Source organism: Myiozetetes cayanensis, unplaced genomic scaffold (assembly GCF_022539395.1).
Source record: "Myiozetetes cayanensis isolate MyiCay16 unplaced genomic scaffold, myiCay2020 scf6-25, whole genome shotgun sequence".
Lineage (NCBI taxonomy): Eukaryota > Metazoa > Chordata > Aves > Passeriformes > Tyrannidae > Myiozetetes > Myiozetetes cayanensis.
In genome coordinates, this window is record NW_026087853.1 from 37258376 (window position 1) to 37276907 (window position 18532).

An 18532-nucleotide genomic window follows, 5' to 3' on the forward strand; every position below is an offset into this window, starting at 1 on the left:
AAAGTTTAAATTAAGTAAAAATGTGACCATTTGCCTACTAAGTCTCCCAGGCTGTAATGTTTCTCCTTGCAGTTCAGTGTGGTGAATAAGGGAGATCATCAGCACAGTGAAATTGAAAACTGAGCTTCAGTACTCTCTTGCTGTTGCAACAGGCTCATTTTCTTCTATTAGATGAGGAACCAACTGTATAACAGCCTATCAAAAGCTGCCCTTATTTTCTGTCAGACATTATTTGCAGTCCTGAGTGATATGGATCAGGCAAGATATAAAGTCAGGACCCTGAATTTCAGAAAACAAACTTCCAGGTCTTCAAGGAGTTAGTTAATAGGACCCTTGGGAAACTGCCCTCTGGGACAAGGGACCAGAACCAAGCTGGTAGATCTTTAAGATCTAGATCATAATGTGCAAGAGCTCTTGATCCTCAGGTGTAAGAAATCAGAAAAAGAAGGCAAGAGACTGGCATGGTTGAGTTGAGACTAAAGGGCAAAAAGGAAATGCACAGGCAGTGGAAGCAGGAAAGGGTATCCTGGGAAGAGCACAGGGCTGCTGCCTGTTTGTATAGGAATGGGATCAGGAAGGCCAAGGTGCAGATGGGGCTCAACTTGGACAAGCTCAAGAAGTAAGCCCTTTTGAATCTCATGAGGTTCCAAAAGACCAAATGCGAGGTCCTGCACCTGGGTTGGGGCAACCCCAGCTATCAGTCTAGGCTGGTGGATAAAGAGGAGAGCAGCCCTGCCGAGGACTTGAGGTATTTACTGGTGGTTGAAAAGCTGGAGCCAGCAATGTGCACTTGCAGCCCAGAAAGCCAATCGTATCCTGGGCTACATCAAAAGCAGTGTGGCCAGCAGGCCAAGGGAGGTGATTCTGACTCTGCTTTGTCTGGTGAGACCCCCACCTGGAGCAGTATGCCCCGACGTGGAGTACTATGCCCAGGCCTGGAGTCCTCAGCACAGAAAAGACATGGACCTGTTGGAGCAGGTCTAGAGGAAGGCCACAAAGATGACTGGGGGAGCTGAAGCCCCTGTCCTATGAGAACAAGCTGAGAGAGTTGGGGTTGTTCAATGGAGACAAGAAGGCTCTGGGGAGACCTTATTGCAGCCTTCCAGTACTTAAAGGGGGCTTACAAGAGAGATGGGAACAAGCATTTTAGCCGGGCCTGTTGTGATAGCACAAAGGGAAATGGTTTTAAACTAAGAGAGGGTTGATTTAGACCAGATATAAGGAAGAATTTTTTTTACAGTGAGGGTGATGAGACACTGTAGCAGGTTGAACAGTGGATGCCCAGTCCCTGGAAGCATTCAAGGTCAGGTTGGACAAGGCTCTGAGCAACCTGGTCTAGTTGAAGATGACTTCTCATTGCAGAGTTTTGGACAAGATAACCTTTAAATGTCCCTTCCAACACAAACTATTCTATGATTCTATGATTCAATGACTAGGGTTGTAGTCATGCAAGTGTCATCTCAACCACAGTTACTTAATTATGTAAGGGACGTGTGTTTTAAATTAAACACAAAAAAAGGCCTATGAATAGTATATTTTTGTGTGTTTCTGTAGTGCTTTATTCCAGGCTGTTTTTCTCCTACAGCAGTAATTGACAGATCTCTTTCCTTGTTCTTACAGACTACAAAAGCATAACACTTGAAGGCTCTGATTTGCCTCCCGCGTAGGAACCAGGACAGTCTCAAAGCAGGTAAGAGCAGAACATCTGGACACAAACACTCCTATTTCTTCCACACACACAGGCTTCTGGAAGTGTGTCTCTCTTTAAAGAGATCTGGGTTTGTACGCAATTAAGGTAATAATAAATTCATCACTGCTAGATACTTCTGGTTTTTAAGGTTAAATTCGTACATGTTGGATTTCAAAAGTGTGTTGAGTGAGTGCTGAACTTTCATTAGAACCTCTGAAAATCTTCCTATGGTGGTATTTGAATCCTAAACTTTTGGCTATACTGTTCATTGTTTCTACTGGCTGATTACTCTTAATTCTTACATCTCAGACTATGAATCTTAAGAGCAAGCTTATATACAATGTTTATATATATGGGCAATGGCTGTTGTGGAAGGATTATTGTCTGTTAGATGCAAGTCCCCTTACACTGTGCATTTGGGTTACACCTAAGCCCTTAGGAGGGTTTGTGAATCCTACAGCTTCTCCATTTTTGATTCACAACCAACTGTGGGCCAAGGTGAGTGGCCATCATTTTAAAAAGGAAGAATGCCATTCATGAGGATGTTTTCTACCTTGGATTTTCCTGTTTGGTGGGCCACAGATTTATAGATGAGTAATGGATAACTAAAGTAGAGATTACTGTCAGGAAACCTGAGATTTTAGAAATAATGAGAGGTTTTGATGTCTGTGGAGGGTCAGGAGGTGTTTTGGAGCACGTGTAGAAGCTCCAGCTAATGTGCATATCCCTTAAGGCAAGCCGTTAGCAAGCACCCCTAACAGAAATCATTAAAAGCAGAACCTTAGATCTCAGACTGAAAAGTCTTTTCTGTGAAAGAGAGAACTTATTCATCATGTTATATTTCAGCCTGTGTGTACATTCAGGAATGTGTTTCTACATTGTTACTGTTGAAGAGCTCGCTTACAAATAAAGCACCCTGATCAACTCATATTGCCACATTTACTTAAAGCCATATTTCTAGGAACAAATTGCAAGACCAATATTCCTATATGTAGTATATTGCTGTTTGAACATGTTATTCACACTCTTTTACTAAATATGAGTGAACATCTAAAACATTGGACCTATGTAGGGTCCCACATCAGGCCATGGGAAGGGAATCTAAAGTAATATTCAAGTTACAAAGCAGTTCAGCACTATCTATTTAAAATAGGGATCCATTCAACTTTGTTATACAATCAGACTTGTCACGGGATTATTACTTTTGCACCTCCATGAAAGTCCCCAGACTCAGGGAGAAGAATTAGCATTTTTACATTCTGAAGTTGAGGTTAAAAATAGAAGTAGAGTTTAATTTTCTGTCATGCTGCTGAAATTATTACATTCTCCAAAAAGGTGCCAATCTAAATAGTGAGCCAAATTAATTGAAGGGATGCTTTTTATAACCAGAAGACAGGAACTTGTAAGAACTACAAATATTTGTTGCCTGCTGTGCATGCACTTTCCTACCATGATGCAAGCGAGCTCTAGACCCTCATGTCCATAATTTATCAATTATCAGACCTCTGTGGGTGAAAATTAACCTGGTGCTTAAAAAGCAAGACATTACAGATCCTTAAAAACCCCCAAAACTACACACACACAAAAATGTCATCATAATTCAAAATTTTCTTGGCTGCCTTCCTAGCACCATGAAAGCAAATTGGCATTTTCCACGTGCTCTTCTTCACAAAGGCATAATTTCAGCAAAACCTTTTATTATTTATTACATTTTGGCATCTCTCAGTTTGGCATTAGCATTTAATTCTGAATACATCAAATCAAGGCAAAGTGCTAGCTGTTTACGGTGGTGATTTCTTTCTCCTCTTCAGCCATCTCCTCAGAGGAGGAAGATTTTTCTCTACAGACAAGGTACTTCACACCTAAAATGTTCTCCAAAGAGAACATTCAATGAATGCACTTTACATTAAGTTTTCAGGCCTCATTTTTAAAAAGTATTTTGGTAATACCCCATGGACAATTTCAATACCCAACTCAGGCCACAGCAAAGTGGCAACAAGGTGCTTCACTCCATTTCCTCTCCCTCACTGCTTGTTCCTACCACTCCTAACTGTTTCCTTAGTTAAATTTGTTCCCTGACCTGGTTCATCTCACAGAGACTAGTGCAATTCTTCGAGTTGAGATGCTGTACAAACATCCTAGTTTGCACCTTCAGTGTAAAGTGGTGATTTCCAGGCTAAGCTCAGGTGCCTATAGGAACTGTGTAAGTGATCTTGGCTTCAAAGCATAAATGTGTCTGAAGGTTTTCCTGTATGTATGCTGGAATGCACATTAGGGGTGGATAATAACATTTAGCAGAATACAGGCTAAAGTTGCTACATGGCCATATCCTGGACTTTTTTATGGGCACAGTTTCTACCACTAGAACTCCTTGAAAATCTGCCTACATAGTTTCAGCTCTGCTATTGTATTTGGCCATGCAACACCAGCAGTGGGATTAGTAAAACAAAAAGCCTACAATCTCAGACAGAAGCATCCCATGGGCAGGAACATTTCTGTCCATGATTCACCATGCAAATTACACCACTGTAGATGTATGACTAAGAGATCAAGCTGCAAGCTTGTTAAAGGTGTCAGGAGCTGTATTTTTTTTCTGAAATTGGTGGCATCTTGGCTTTTACCTTTGGCTAGCTGGACTCTTATTTTCATTCTGTGTTTTTCAACCCCCATCTGTATAGTACTTACCTATCAAATGTATAACTCATCACAAATCCAGGCAACTCCCAAACTATATCACTGTGAAATTCAACCAGCACAAAGTTCCCAGTGGAAGTAAAGTCTTCAACCTTCTCTGTCCCACAGTAAGGGCCAACTGCAGGTGATGTAAGCTGGCTTCCATCATGTATGAGCAAGTAGTCATAGGTGCATCTGTCACTGTATTCCAGCTCAAAGGATAACATTTTAAGAGATATCTGGAGAAAATACAAAGAAAGCACTCTGCTTCCAGGTTACAGCCTTTTCTCTTTTCCTTTGTATGTAACAAGGACAAATAATCTAAACTCCTTGTGTGCAGGCACTGGTTTCTATTCTGTGGTTGCACCACATCCTGATCCCATATGGCAATGCAAATAAGTAGCAAATTATTTGCTTAGTTCATCAGTATTTGCATTGGAAGGAGAAGCAAGGTACAAGATTGATCCTCTATGCTTTATGTTCTTTTCTCTAGAGAAATATAAAAACAACACCTGTGCATGCAATGTTTGAGTTTTCTAGTGGGAACTCTTACTTAGGGATTATTTTAAACAAAGCCTACTGGCACAAGCTAAATTCCTAAGAGTTCACACGCACGTATAAAGATTTTCCCTTGCTGAGAACTTCAGATTCCAAGATCCAACATAAGTTCTTAAAATGAATTTTTGCTTTCAGATTTTTACTCTGAGAATGCCTACCAAAAAAGTGACATTACTGCTCTTACTCTCTAAGGGAAATAGTTTCATCAGAGAACAGTGATGAAACCTCCAACTGAATTCATATGTGTCTTACCTTGTATCCTACTGGAGAACTGATGATCCAGAAGCATGCTCTGTTTTTGGGGTATTTATTGGGGTAGTTTGGAGAAGTGATGACTCCATTTGAATCTCTGAAAGTGGCTCCACAATTCACTGAAGAGTGAAAAACAGAGAAAGACATATTGACAAGAGCATTTTGTCAGTAGAAATGAGCTTGCATATACTCTATTGTATTATTTCTTCAAGCCAAGAAAAAAGTGTACTACTGTGAAAAACTACTGCTGAAATATTTTATTTCTTAGCTTAATATTTGTATCAGCAGCTGTACTGAAGGAACTTAAAAACATCTGATAAATAACCTTTGGAGGACAGGGAACAGCTGCATCTAAAGCTGCATCTGTCTTTAAAATTGAGTGTTACCATATTAGCATAGCATTCTAATGGCACTACCTGCACTTCAGAAAAGAATTAGCTCAAGTATTCAAGATTGCATTATCAAGCTAGATCTAGTACTTTCTAAAAATGACTCCATCAAATAATGCAAAAAGAGTAAAAATGACACATTTCTAAGACTTCTTCAATTTATGCTGTAAAAAAGTTTGGATTTTCAGTTGAAATAAAGCAACAGCAAGTTCTGTGGGCTACTGCCTAACTGAAAGTGTGCTGCAGCACAACAGAATTTTGTCTGGCAGTCCATAGTGCATTTGTGTGTTTGCAAAACAGACACCCCTCAAGTGGCTACAGTGAGCACTGTGTTTCATGTACCTAATAAAAGCTTTTGATTTGGAAAGTGTAAGTTACCCAAGGTCAGTACCTCTCCTGTTGCATAAAATCCTACAAAACCTTGCGTAACGTCTTGCCTGATTACTAGCTTTACATCTCAATGGTTGAGATCTCTTGTTGAGTTCTGCAGTCTTTGTGCTCTTTGGCTGCACCTCTCCTATTAATTACAGTCATTGTATTGTTTTTATTTAAAGAAATTTTATTTAAAGACATTTATTTAAAGAAATTTATTTAAAGAATTATTAAAGAAATGAAGAAGCCTAACAGAGGCTCTCAGAAGAATGTAAGTAGGATCTCAGGATTACTAACATGAGATCCATGCAACATCCCATTTTCTGTTTCCTGTGAGCCTTCAGACCCATCATTGTCTGGCCTCCTGCGTTAGCAGTTGCTGGGAAAATCTAAGGTATGACAGAGAAGAGACCTACTTTGGAGTATATAGTAAAATTTTTAAATTCTTACATACAAATAATATTAATGCTGTTCTCTAAACTTTGTAAAGGAGTGTTCATACCCCTGTTGTAGGAGGCTTTGAATCCTGTGGCTGCAATGCTCTCATCACTTGCAAACTCCACCAGCATTGTTGATCCAGATGCCACTAAGGATGGCAGTGGACCCTTCCCACAGTACTTGTCCAGCAAGACAGGGGAATTCCTGCTGTTTCCGTTGTAAATTTTTATATAGTCAGAAGAACAGTCTGAGGAAGGTTGGAGATCAAAAGCCTCAAACTGCAGGAAAACCTTGAGAAAGAGGAAAGCAGATGTTGGGTTTAATGCTATACACAGAGAAAGCCTCAAACCATCTAACAGTTATCAAGTGAACCAGAACTTCATATTTATTTTACTATCCATGTGTCACTGAAACTTTACTGTCTTTATTAAAAGAGCATAGAATTTCACCTAGCTATCCTATTACTGAGCCCCTGGAGATTGATGTTTCACTGTTGCTTGTCTTTGAAAAGCCATCCAATCTGAACTGGATAAAAATCAAGTTAAATAATGCATCTCATAGTCTTAAGTCTTATGAAAATTGTTGAGACTGTCTTTCATTCACTGCATAACAAAGTAAATGTCTTGATTCATGAAACTGGCTCCCGGGGGTACTCATGATAATGAAATAATGCAGCATAGCCCAGACACCGTGATTCAAACCTTTTTTCTCCTAATAAAAGTTACCTTACTTCGACGGATGCGGATCAACCACAGACAGTTGCTGTTGTTCGGATATGGAGAGGGGTAACTGACAGAGGAGAACGAGCCTTTGGATTTAGGCAGCACAGAGCTACAGCAATCTGAAGGGAAGAACCAAACAGTGGTGAAGAGAGTGAAAACTGCACAAAAATTTTCCTGGAATGCCTGACAAGTCACTCCAACCATTTGCATCAGTTAAGCTTGCAAAAGAGAAATGAATTATAATGCTTACAATTGTGTTGATGTTCCTAGTGTAAAAGTTATCGAAAAACTGCAAGTGAAATAAAGGTAGTTAAAGTACTTATCTGATTCAGCTACTAATGGGGTTTTTTTAAAGACAGTAGAGCTTCAGTCTTTTGACATTTTAGTTTACTGAAAAAGGCCTGGATCTTTTGTGAACTTCCTTAACCTCAATCACAGAACTAGTTGCAATGACATCAGTATATTAATTCCCATCAGCAAATGTGTGTATTTATAAGTGTGTGCAAAAATCAAGCTTGAAAACTAGATACTGTCAAATCAAAGAGGGGTAGTCACTGGGGGAAAATAGTAATAGAGAGCACTGAAGTCAAGCTACAGACCTAGTGACTGGTACTCAAAGTCTGATCTCATCTGTCTTTCATCTTTCCACATCTTCATTTTTTGCACTATGTGTAACTCCCCAAATTACAAAATATGAATATATGACATCTGATCATATGAATTTATGACATTTTTCTCTTGCTTCCTGCTTTTCCTGAGACAACTGGACTTTTTGTGTTTGGTTTTTGCTTTGCACCTGAGTTTTTCTCTCTTTTTTTTTTTTTTAATTAATTTAGTTCTTCCAAACATACAAATCTAATTATGAAATTACATAATAATGGTATTGAAGTGTGATTCATTCCCAGTCCCACTGTCAAGAATAAATATCGTTAAATATTTGTTATCACTATCTTTGAGACCATGACAGCCATTGTAAAGTTGTCTTATCTGAACTTAAAGATTTGGAGGAATCACTCTGCAAGGATTTCTGTACCTAACTATCCAAATGAAGGAATGCCATTTCCTCCTAACTTCTAATTATTTAACTAAGTTCTAATACAATTCAGAGCAGAATTTAGTACACTAATATTTAGGCCTTGTTAATGTTTCTTCCTGTTTTGGTGGAAACTAATTGAATAACATCCCAGAAAAGTCAAATACCATATAAATCAATTAGCCTGTGTACTGGGAGTTCAGGCAAAACCCATGCATTGCAGGAACATGATGTTATACCTGTTTTGTGCATCTCAGCTGAAGAGTTCCTGCTTACAGAGGAATGCTAGTTATTTCTAGACTTTAAAATACCACAGGGATGAGTTACGAAATGGATGGAGCAAGGAATTAGATAGCTATACAAAAAGCCTGTGTTTTTCTCCTCAAAGAGGTTTCTGATCATGCTGAATGGCACCCATACTTACAGCTCTTCAGTCATTTTCTAATTGAGAGAAGTCACAAACCTGCTGGCACTACTGAGGCACATGACCCTAAGCTATAATCATGGCTGAGGAGAGGTTACATGCTTTGCAACCTTCTGAGCTCTCCTGAAATTAGAATTTGACAGAAGTAGCACCCGTGATTTCTCTGATAGATTTTGCTTATGTCAAAGAGCAGGGATTAGGTGAGGATACCTCAGAATGACAGTGAGTTATTGAAAGTAAATTGTCCTTTCCAAGAAGGCAGCACTTTGGCGCAGGGATAGTTGTTTCCTCTTGTAGAGTGAGGGAGAGATGTATTGAAGGGACTGATGGCTGAGTTCCTTTGGGGGATATCTGTCAGTGCCTACAGACATCAGCTGTATAAAGATTTACGTGCCTTCTATCTACAGCACTTACTGCACTTGTAGAGCTTGTTGATTTTGGCTACATCCAAGTTACTCAGTCCTTCTCTCTGCCCAATGGGTATTGAGGGGTCAGGAACTGGTACAATAGTTGGTTTCCCTGGAGTGCTGGAGAAATCATACCTGTAGGAATAAGGAAATCACATTTCTAGATTACTTCTCGTAGACAGTGAAGTTCTCTAACTGCATAATCATATTCATGTACCACATGAACAGAATGGAAAAGGACAAGAAGCTTCTCAGAGACCATCTAGTCTTCCCTGAAGAGGATCAGCATGGCAGCCATTTGTGTGCAGCAGCTGAAAGCAAGGGAGCAGAAAAATCTGCACTGTCCTGAGTGAAGAGAGTTCACCAGTGTCCTGGCAAAATGAACGGAATCCCACATTCTTGGTTCCTGAGGCAGAGGAGCAGAAGTAGTTCTGTCTCAGTTACTAATTGCCTATCTACTACCTGCAATTTCCTGCCTTCTGCTAGGCAAGTTTTATTTCAGCTTTGTTCAGAAGTTGTTACTTGCTTGTGGAAATAAAAAAGAAGGTACATGATATAAGCTTGTACATTATGGACTAAAATGCAGTCTTAGACAGTGCTCCCAGATGAGTATAGGGCAGCATACATCATCTTAATGATATAAAAAAATAAATCCCTCTTTCTTGCCTCCATACTTAAATGTTGTTGTCTATGATCAGCTGTTACTAAATTAATGAAATAATTTAGACTTCAGAATTAGTTTTAGATCAGTGACTCAAAGCAGTTAGACTTTGGACCATGTCAAATGCTTCTACTAGCAAGAGGCAGAAGTACAGTGAAAGAAAATGTTGTCCTATGTTTTTCTTCTATCCACATCAATTCTTGTTTTCCAGGACTCCTACTGACAAAGGAGGTATGCTCACTCTTAATTATGTCCATTCACTCAATTTTAAATGAACAGCAAATTAATTCCCTGCACAGAGCAATTGCTTCTTCCGAGATTTGGAATCTGTTTGCTCCTTTGAAAAGACGTTTCAGAAAACAACTTACGCGCCATAGTGCATCACTGAAGAGTAGTCATAGGGAAGACCAAGGTTTCTGGAATTCATTTTACCAAAGTTCCCTTGTTCCCCTGTAAGGTAGGAAAGCAACATTTCAGTCAGAACAATCATTGCTGCTCCAATAGTACACTGCCTGTTGTCATAATTATAAGAGCAACTTTGGATAGTAATACTTGTTCTCATGAGATCTCGGATCTAGCAAGACCACCTAAGATTTTTGAAGCCCATGGGAACCCATTTTTACAGTCTAGTAGATTTCAGAATATAAAGCGAATCAAGTAAGTCAAAGTTTTGATATAATGCATGAATCAATTACACTCTTCAAACAAAAGTATTCATCTGTCCATCTTCATTAGGATGTCTCCAAATAAATTTCAGTGCATTATCTTGAAGATTATAAACATCCAACCTATGTCTCCAAAGCTGCATCCATACCTTTAGAGGGAAATCTGACTGCCCACCTAGGTAAAAAATTCAGAGCTATGCATGGGTCTTGCTGAGTCCTTCCACCACAGGGTTATAAGACCACAAAAGAAAGGGATACAGTTTACCTTTTACCTGCCCCAGAGGCCATGTTATCAGACATGTTCTGGCCTTGTCTCTGGTCAAACCCATCAGCAATGACTACAGTGAAGAGATATGACTCACATGAAGCAGAGAAACTCAGCTAAAAAAATTCTGTCTGAATATAGCTGCTTTTCATCTGCTTAACCTTAAAAAGCCCATATGAGATAAGAAAGTGTTACACTGATACAGGACTGAGGACTAGAGACAGAGACGGGAATTCATGTCACCTAGCTTTATTTCTCTAAGTTCAGAACTGAAGCTGTTCCTCAAGGCTTCCAGGTTAGTCAGAGGAGAGGGCAAGAAAGAGAGACACAGTTGGAGGGAGTTTTATCTGAAGAAGACACCTCATTCTCTCCATGGACTGTAGAGCATGAATATGAATTGCATTCTGGGTCTCTTGGCCATGGTAAGACAGGCAAGAAAGCACTGTCAGAGCAGGGAGCTGAATTAAGTCAGCCTGGCATTGAAGCTGAAGCCTTAACTATTGGGCACTGCTTTCTGGTTCTGTACTCCATTATTGTAACTAGAAATGTGGTTTGTAAACCACGGACCATCAGGACAAGAGTTCAGAATTGGACATCTTTGCAGTCTGCACAAGTCGGCAGCCTTGCAACGAGAGGAAATGTCAGCCAGTAATGCCCTTCAGTGCTGATCCTGGGCTGAGGGCTAAGACATGAAAGAAGAAGATTCAAAATCCTGAGTAATAAAAAATTTGGGGATAAACACAACTTCGGAGCTTTTCACAGATCAAAAACTCAGTTAAAGCTTAAACTGTTTCTCAACAACATTGGCCCTTCTGACTGTGTTTTAACCTCAGTTCCTCTTATCTGCTGTACTGACTTCAGAAAGAATTATCAGCAAGTGCACAGCTTCTTTTGAGGTGATGAACAGAGAACACAGTTCAAATGCCTTTGAGCACGTGGCTACTGTTTGACACAGAAGTGCTTTGCTGAATTGATTTGCTAAATAAAGAAAAAGTAATGGCATCCTGACTGGACTGAGGTGCTGCCAGAAAACAACTATCTCCCTCATCACATGCCAGAGAGATCTGGCTGTTTAGATCTGCACATGTGTGGGGACTTAACCTCTCTTTCCCATTCTAAAAAAAAAAAAATAAAAAAAAATCTGCATCTGACAGAATCTAAGTGTGACTCTTCTGAATATATTTTTTTTCAAAAAAAGTTTGAGAAAAACAAGCTGAGTTTCAAGTAGCTAAGTGGACAGCAACCGATCAGGCTGCATTTTGTCAAAACAAAGAAGGAGGATGGTTTCCAAGGTAAATTACTGGATAAAAACAAAATCCAGAAAACATCCACAGCACGGAAGTCCTGGCAAAAGAACAGCTTGTGTGAGAGAACTGGGAAGCTGCAAAAGGTCTTGAGGTCTAGTTCTGCACCACCAAGGTCAGGAGGAGCTCTGCTATGAGCACTGTTAACAGCAGCATGTTTCTACAGAAGATGTACACTAACAGTCCTCGTGAACATAACTGTGTTTCTTTATTTCCTTTTCCCTTTATATCTTTGCATTTTTTCCCTACAGTGCTTGAGCTGCATACACTCTGCATTCTAATCCCTTGTCACACAAATCATCTCATTCTCCACCCATGGTGAACACTGTTAAAACACTGAAGATATACCCATCTCCATCTCCTTTACCTCTTTCCCCTCATTTATCTTTTCATGATACTGTGCCTGAATCAGAGCTTGGTTACATCTGGCTCAGTGGTTGAGCACAGAGGGTAACAGTGAATGGAGTGACATCAGACTGGTGACCTGTCACTAGTGGGGTTCCACAGGGCTCTATCTTAGCTCCTGTACTCTTCAACATCTTCATGAATGACTTGGACATGGGACTGGAAAGGATACTAAGCAAGTTTACAGATGATACAAAACTGTGAGGAGCTGTTGAGTCTCTCAAAGGCAGGGAGGCCCTGCAGACAGACCTCGACAAATTGGAGAGATGAGCAATCACCAACCATATGAAGTTCAGCAAGGGGAAGTGCTGGATTCTACAGCTGGGATGGGGCAACCCTGGATGTTTGTACAGACTGGGGAATGAGATGCTGGAAAGCAGTGCCGTGGAAAGAGACCTGGGGGTCCTGGTTGATGGCAAATTGAATCTGAGTCAGCAGTGCCCTGGCAGCCAGGAGGGCCAACCATGTCCTGGGGGGAATCAGGAAAAGCATCGCCAGCTGGTCAAGGGAGGGGATTGTCCTGCTCTGCTTTGCACTGGTGCAGCCTCACCTTCAATATTGTGTGCAGTTTTGGGCACCACAATATAGGAAAGTCATTAAACCATTAGAGAGTGTCCAAGGGAGGGCAGTGAAAATGGTGAAGGGTCTTGAGATGAAGCTGTATGAGGAACAGCTGAGGTCACTTGGTCTGTTCAGCCTGGAGGACACCAGTGACAGGACCCGAGGGAATGGCCTGAAGTTGTGTCGGGGAGGTTTAGGTTGGGTTTAGAAAAAGGATCTTCACCCAGAGAGTGGCTGAGCACTGGAACAGGCTCCCCAGGGAAGTGGTCACAGCACCAAGCCCAACAGAGTTTAAGAAGTGTTTGGATGATAGTCTCAGTTACATGGTGTGAGTCTTGGGGTTGATCATCAAGGCTTGATGATCCTTGTGGGTCCCTTCCAACTCAGCCTATTCTGTGATTCTCTATCCTTCAGAAATTATGACATCTGCACCTGTGGACTTCCCTCTGCAAAACTAGTGTAAGATTCTGTGTGTCTAATATATATAACTTAATGTTTTCAATTCCTCTTTTCTAGTATATCCTTTGCTGGCATTTAAAACATGGCACACCCTTGTACAATTTCAAACAACTCACAGGAAAATTATACCTTAACACTAGAGCTGAAATATCATAAAGAACAGCACAAATGGAATTTACTCAGGACATCATGGGAATAGCTGAAAAAAATTTGGAGAACAGTGTGTTAGGAATTTTCAATAAAAACAATCAAGTTCTGTCTGGAGAAAAAGATAGATATATTTTCCGCTGTGCCTGACATTGAAGAGCTGAATATCTCATTTGTTGAAGAGGCATATGAGAATTTGGTATTCGATTGTCCAACCTCATTTACTATTATTTTCTATAATGAACTAAATACATTCTTTTAGTTTTACAATTGTTTTGGGTTGTCCAGCTCTCTCACAGCTAAGTGAGAGATAAGTGATTCCCTCTACACTTTCTTCTGCTATTTTCCTTCAGTGTACCACTTTCTCACTTTCTCTTTGATCTCCTGCCATTCTCTCTACCCTTTATTCCCCAGGTCCTGGAGCTGTGAATATAAGCCCATGTTTCCAGCACACTGATCATGGACACCTGCCCAAACTATTCATCCTGCTTTCCTTTCCCTAAATAACATCCACTTGTTTCTCCTCTACAGATTTACCTATCCTGATTGCTCCCCATGGCTCCTTCTTTTCATGGAAGTGTATTATTCTGTCCACAAGGAGGAAATAATTGCAGTCTTTCCTTTCACATCACACCAGGTCCCAGAATTTTGCACATGCTAGTGGTTGCATGTGCTTCCACTGTCTCAGCATCAAGTCCCTCGTTCATATACATTTTAGGATATGTGCATTTCACTCACTGCCAGTGCCAAGATGTCTACTTGCTGTCTTCCCCTATTTCCATGGTTTTCCCCAGCACAGAGTTGCTGCATGATTCCCCACCGTAATCTCGAATGTCACGTCTCACCCAGTAAAGAGTTAAGAGTCTTACAGTCTCACCTTCTGGCCAAGTCTTATCAATAACGTTTTGCATTCCTGATAATCTCGGTATTTTGAAGTCTGGGCTCAAGATGGCAATCACAATAAGAATGTAGAGCTACTTTTAGGCTGTATCTTCTACACTACCATAGGTGTAGCCACAGAAATTCCCCTAGTACAAACACTGAACAAGAAATTCCATCACACTGAATGTGCTGCTGCTGCAATTCAGCCAGTATAAATCATGATTCTTATTTGCATTGTTGTTCACAGGAGAAACATTCTCCTTTATCTGAAAGTATATATTTTCTCTTAAGATTTAGTGGACCTACCTGCCACTATGTGTTCCCACATAATCTTGACAAACCTGTCCCGATCACTCCGTGCCTGTTCATGGATGAAACCCAGCGCGTGGTTCATTTCATGCTGAATTGCTCCCTTATCCATGCAACCATTTTTCACCAGGCCTACTGCTTGACGTCCTCCAATTTTTCCAAAGTAAGACCAGCAGCTATGAATAGGCAGTCAATAACCAAAATTATTATATTCAGCAAATACAAATATTTAGATGTACTGTTTATGTCACCAAGGTCCTTTAGATATGCAGCCACAGAAGGGGACATGCAAATAGTCACTGGCATGAGATAAAATTTTTACAGCAATTAAGGAAAATGTTTCATTTTGAATTATACTCTGTTACTTTTAAGTCCACATGCACATTTATTCCTGCAGTTACTGATGTAACTACCAGTATATCTGAAGAAAAATGAAAAATTGCACCTGCTCTCTGAATCTTTACTTCTAAGATTAAAAAAAAAAAAAAAGGCAATTCCTTAAGTCCAGAACAAAACAGAAAGGAATCTGAAAGATCTTTTGAGTGCTTCCACTCTCAGAAGACAGGGAGCTTACCTCTGCCCACGTTCAACATACACGTAGTCTGTTTCTGTAGTGCGATTTACAAACTGCACGCACGTCAGTGTGGAGATCTCTTGCAGAGCATCAGCTATCCAAGACCTCTCTGTTATTGCTAGAAAGAGAATGGGGACAGGAGAAATCTTTCTTGGTTAATCCAAACCAGGGTGCATTGATGGGGTGATTCTATTAAAACTTCACAGCATTTTTTAGCTTTTTATTTTAGAAGTATAGTAAAAAAAGGGTAAAAAGCAAAAAAGATTCAGAGATCTTCAAGCTGATTGGACTTTTAAGAGGAGGTATAAGAATTACAGCTATCCCATATGCATATTCTATAGTAAAGACCAGATGGAAAGCAAAAGACTTACATTGTTTCTTCCATTAGACAGAACAGAAGAAAGGAGACAGTTTGAGATATAAATAATTGGATTAAAATATCCCAAATGAGCCAGTTGACTGTAGCTAAGCACCAAAACCTTATTTTGTTTATCAGAAACAAAAAATGCCTGCCACAGCCCCTTTGGAATCACTTGAGACAGCCAAGGCTCAGAAGATCACAGTGTTTCTATTCAGCTACCAAATAAAGATCAGAGTGTTTATCTACTTTGGAACATTTTGGCCTAATTTGGCTTCCTTAGTTATGAGTCATCTATGACTGATTTGTATCTCAATTTCCTAATACTTACAAGTTCGGAGAGAGGGAAATACCTAACCACAAGAGAATATGCTGCAGTTCTGGAAGCACATGGGCAGGGAAGCAGACCAGATAACGCAGAGATTGGGCTTTCTCAGTTCCTTTCCCTGAGGAACGGGAATCAGGCACAGGCTGTATTTCACTTCCATGCCATTTTCTCTCAGGGTAAGATCTTTTAAGAAGGGTCTGTATGGAAGCCCCAGTCCAGATTAAGGCATCACTCCTGCAGTCTTTTGCACAGGACAGAGTTATTGACTGACTAGAAGGAATTAACAAAGGAAAAAATATCTCCAAGGATTTTCTTCCATTTTTGCCTCTACAGGGTTTCTAGTGTGGGAATATTTCCATGAAAAATTTGAAAGAAAATTATAGAGTTCAAAAAAGGGCTCCTAGTGGTAGATTGACAAAAATACATTCATGATGTGAATAAATTAGGCTTTTTCTTCTCTTCTTGCTAAATATCAAAGTGCATTGTAGCTAGCAAGAATGAGCTAATATTTGAAATTACAATTTCAAATGGGTAGGAATGGGCTAATATTTGAAATTACAATTAATAAGCTGACTACGGCCCAAGTAACCACATATTTTAGTGTCTTGTAACTGAAATGTTTGGAGTCTTAGCCAAAATACCACAGGGCTAACAGGACAGCAAACGAGATGTGTCAGGAAACTCTGACTTGTGCAGAGATTGCTTTTGGTGCATGCTACAGAAAAATAAAACAAGAAGGAGTATAGGGACTGAAAGATCAACGCTAACTTTACAGCATCCATTTGCATACACTCACAGAAATCAGAAGAGATGTTAACTGGAACCTTGACTAGTCCATCTTGTGACTTGGGCCATAAACAACTCTCACAGTTAATTGCACTGCGTCGTCCTCTTCTCAAGAGGATGTCTCCCTCATACACAGCTATTTCACTACCTGGCAGATGAAGAAGATAAAGAACATACAAGGCACTGAGAAGGCAAATACAAGTAAAAAAGGGAGACAAGAGGCACACACTAACCAAGCTTTTGGAAATTTCTTTCACTGAAGTTCATCTCCTAATAATGTGAGAAAGGATTAGTATGCTAAGCTGGTTGGGTTTGCCTTGCTTCCTGGGTAGAAAAGTTTAATATTAATATAGATGTCATAGTGCAGCTGTAATCAAAGTCCTGACTAAATATATTTTAGCTTAAGAAGCTTTGGAAGCTTTGAGGGGACTGCTAAGTATTATAAGTCATTGTTCTCTTTATTAGAGATTGTGGAATTAAAGAAAAATCATAACTGACCTCTGTAAAAATGGGATGAATCATACAAAAGAAATTACTATTTTTATCATGCGTATTGAATGCATGAAAGCTATTAATTTCCAGGTTAACTGTTAATTTGACATAAGACATTGTGACATCCACCTCAATTCTGACTCCAAAATACTTGGAATACATTTCTCACAGACAAGAGCTATGAGTTATTAGGCCAAAAAAAGTACAATAGTCTTGGGTATAGCAGACAGGGAACTGCTATATATCACATAGAGAAGAAAACAAAGTGAAAAATATTCTGATTTGCTGATGCTACATATAGAAAAGAACATTTCACGTAGCAATTGCTCTGTAAGTCTTAATTTCTTTATCCCAACAGCATAAATAATTACACTGAATTTGACTTTAAAACACACTTGAATTCTATGAACTGCCTTCCACTGATGCTGAGAAACATTTTCAAAGAGAAAAATGTACCAAATAATGATGCTGAGGTATACAGATCCAGCCCCCCCAAACCTGCAGTTATTTATATAATAATTACAATCAAACTCACCTAAGTCATTGTTTCTTGTAGCTATCTGAAAAAAAAAGCATATATTTTAATACATGCTCATCTCCACAGCAGAAAACTTCTACCATGTAGAATCACAGTGGTAGAAGTTTGTAAGTAATTTTAAGATAGAGCAACTCAGCAGCAGCAATGTAAATTCTCAATATCTCAGAGCAGCGACACACCTGGACAGGTTTACTTAGGGCAAAGCTATAGAGAAATGCTAAATGAGCTGGCAGAAGAAAGTACTTCATCTTCAAGTTTCCCAGATGATATTCTCTGCTCTGCAGCTCAGTTCTCAAAGTTGTGGTTAGTTTGCTTGGGGCAAGTTTTATGGGAAAGCTGCTGCTGTTGTTAACAAGTGTAACAAAATTAGATAACAAGAAGTATTTTTACAAAACAAACAAGCTGCAGGATCTCTCAAGAGAATTTCCAGGCTCTCATTTCTTATTTATCTTTAGAAAACAGAGGAAGTGGAGCAATAGGAAAGAAAATTCCATAACCTTGAAGTGACTCATCTTTAATTCTAAGAAGAACCCTTGAGCTGCTGTAGGTCCCCTCACTGGCTGACCAAGGCAAGGATATCTGGTAGCAGTCTGTTTGCAGCAAAACTCAGTCTCAAGGAACTCTTTGATCCATAGACATTACCTGTTCTAGTAATTCCCTAGCTTGCTGCCAGGAGCCACCCTGCTCTGCAGAGCCCATCTACAAGCTGGTCCCCTCTGTGCACAGCTCTCAGCCAGGTATTGCTAGCCAGGAGCACTAGAAATCTGCTGGAGTCAGAGATGAATCTGATTGTTGATTGAAATTGTTTTTCCAATACAGTATCTTGCAATATAATCACCA

At 39.8% G+C, this 18532-nt stretch overlaps 1 protein-coding gene across 1 annotated transcript; it reads right to left on the reverse strand.

Moving 5' to 3' along the window:
- Window positions 1-1619: 1619 nt before the first annotated feature.
- Window positions 1620-17994, reverse strand: LOC126651190 (embryonic protein UVS.2-like). The gene is made up of 12 exons (XM_050336784.1): window positions 17872-17994; window positions 17690-17714; window positions 16673-16810; window positions 15191-15308; window positions 14614-14792; window positions 9988-10069; window positions 8966-9093; window positions 7098-7213; window positions 6437-6662; window positions 5174-5292; window positions 4376-4602; window positions 1620-3552 (listed from the first exon to the last, which is right to left on the reverse strand). Exons 1-12 carry the CDS (start codon window positions 17938-17940, stop codon window positions 3531-3533), a joined length of 1449 nt encoding a protein of 482 aa, XP_050192741.1. The 5' UTR covers window positions 17941-17994; the 3' UTR covers window positions 1620-3530.
- Between the last annotated feature and the right edge of the window lie 538 nt (window positions 17995-18532).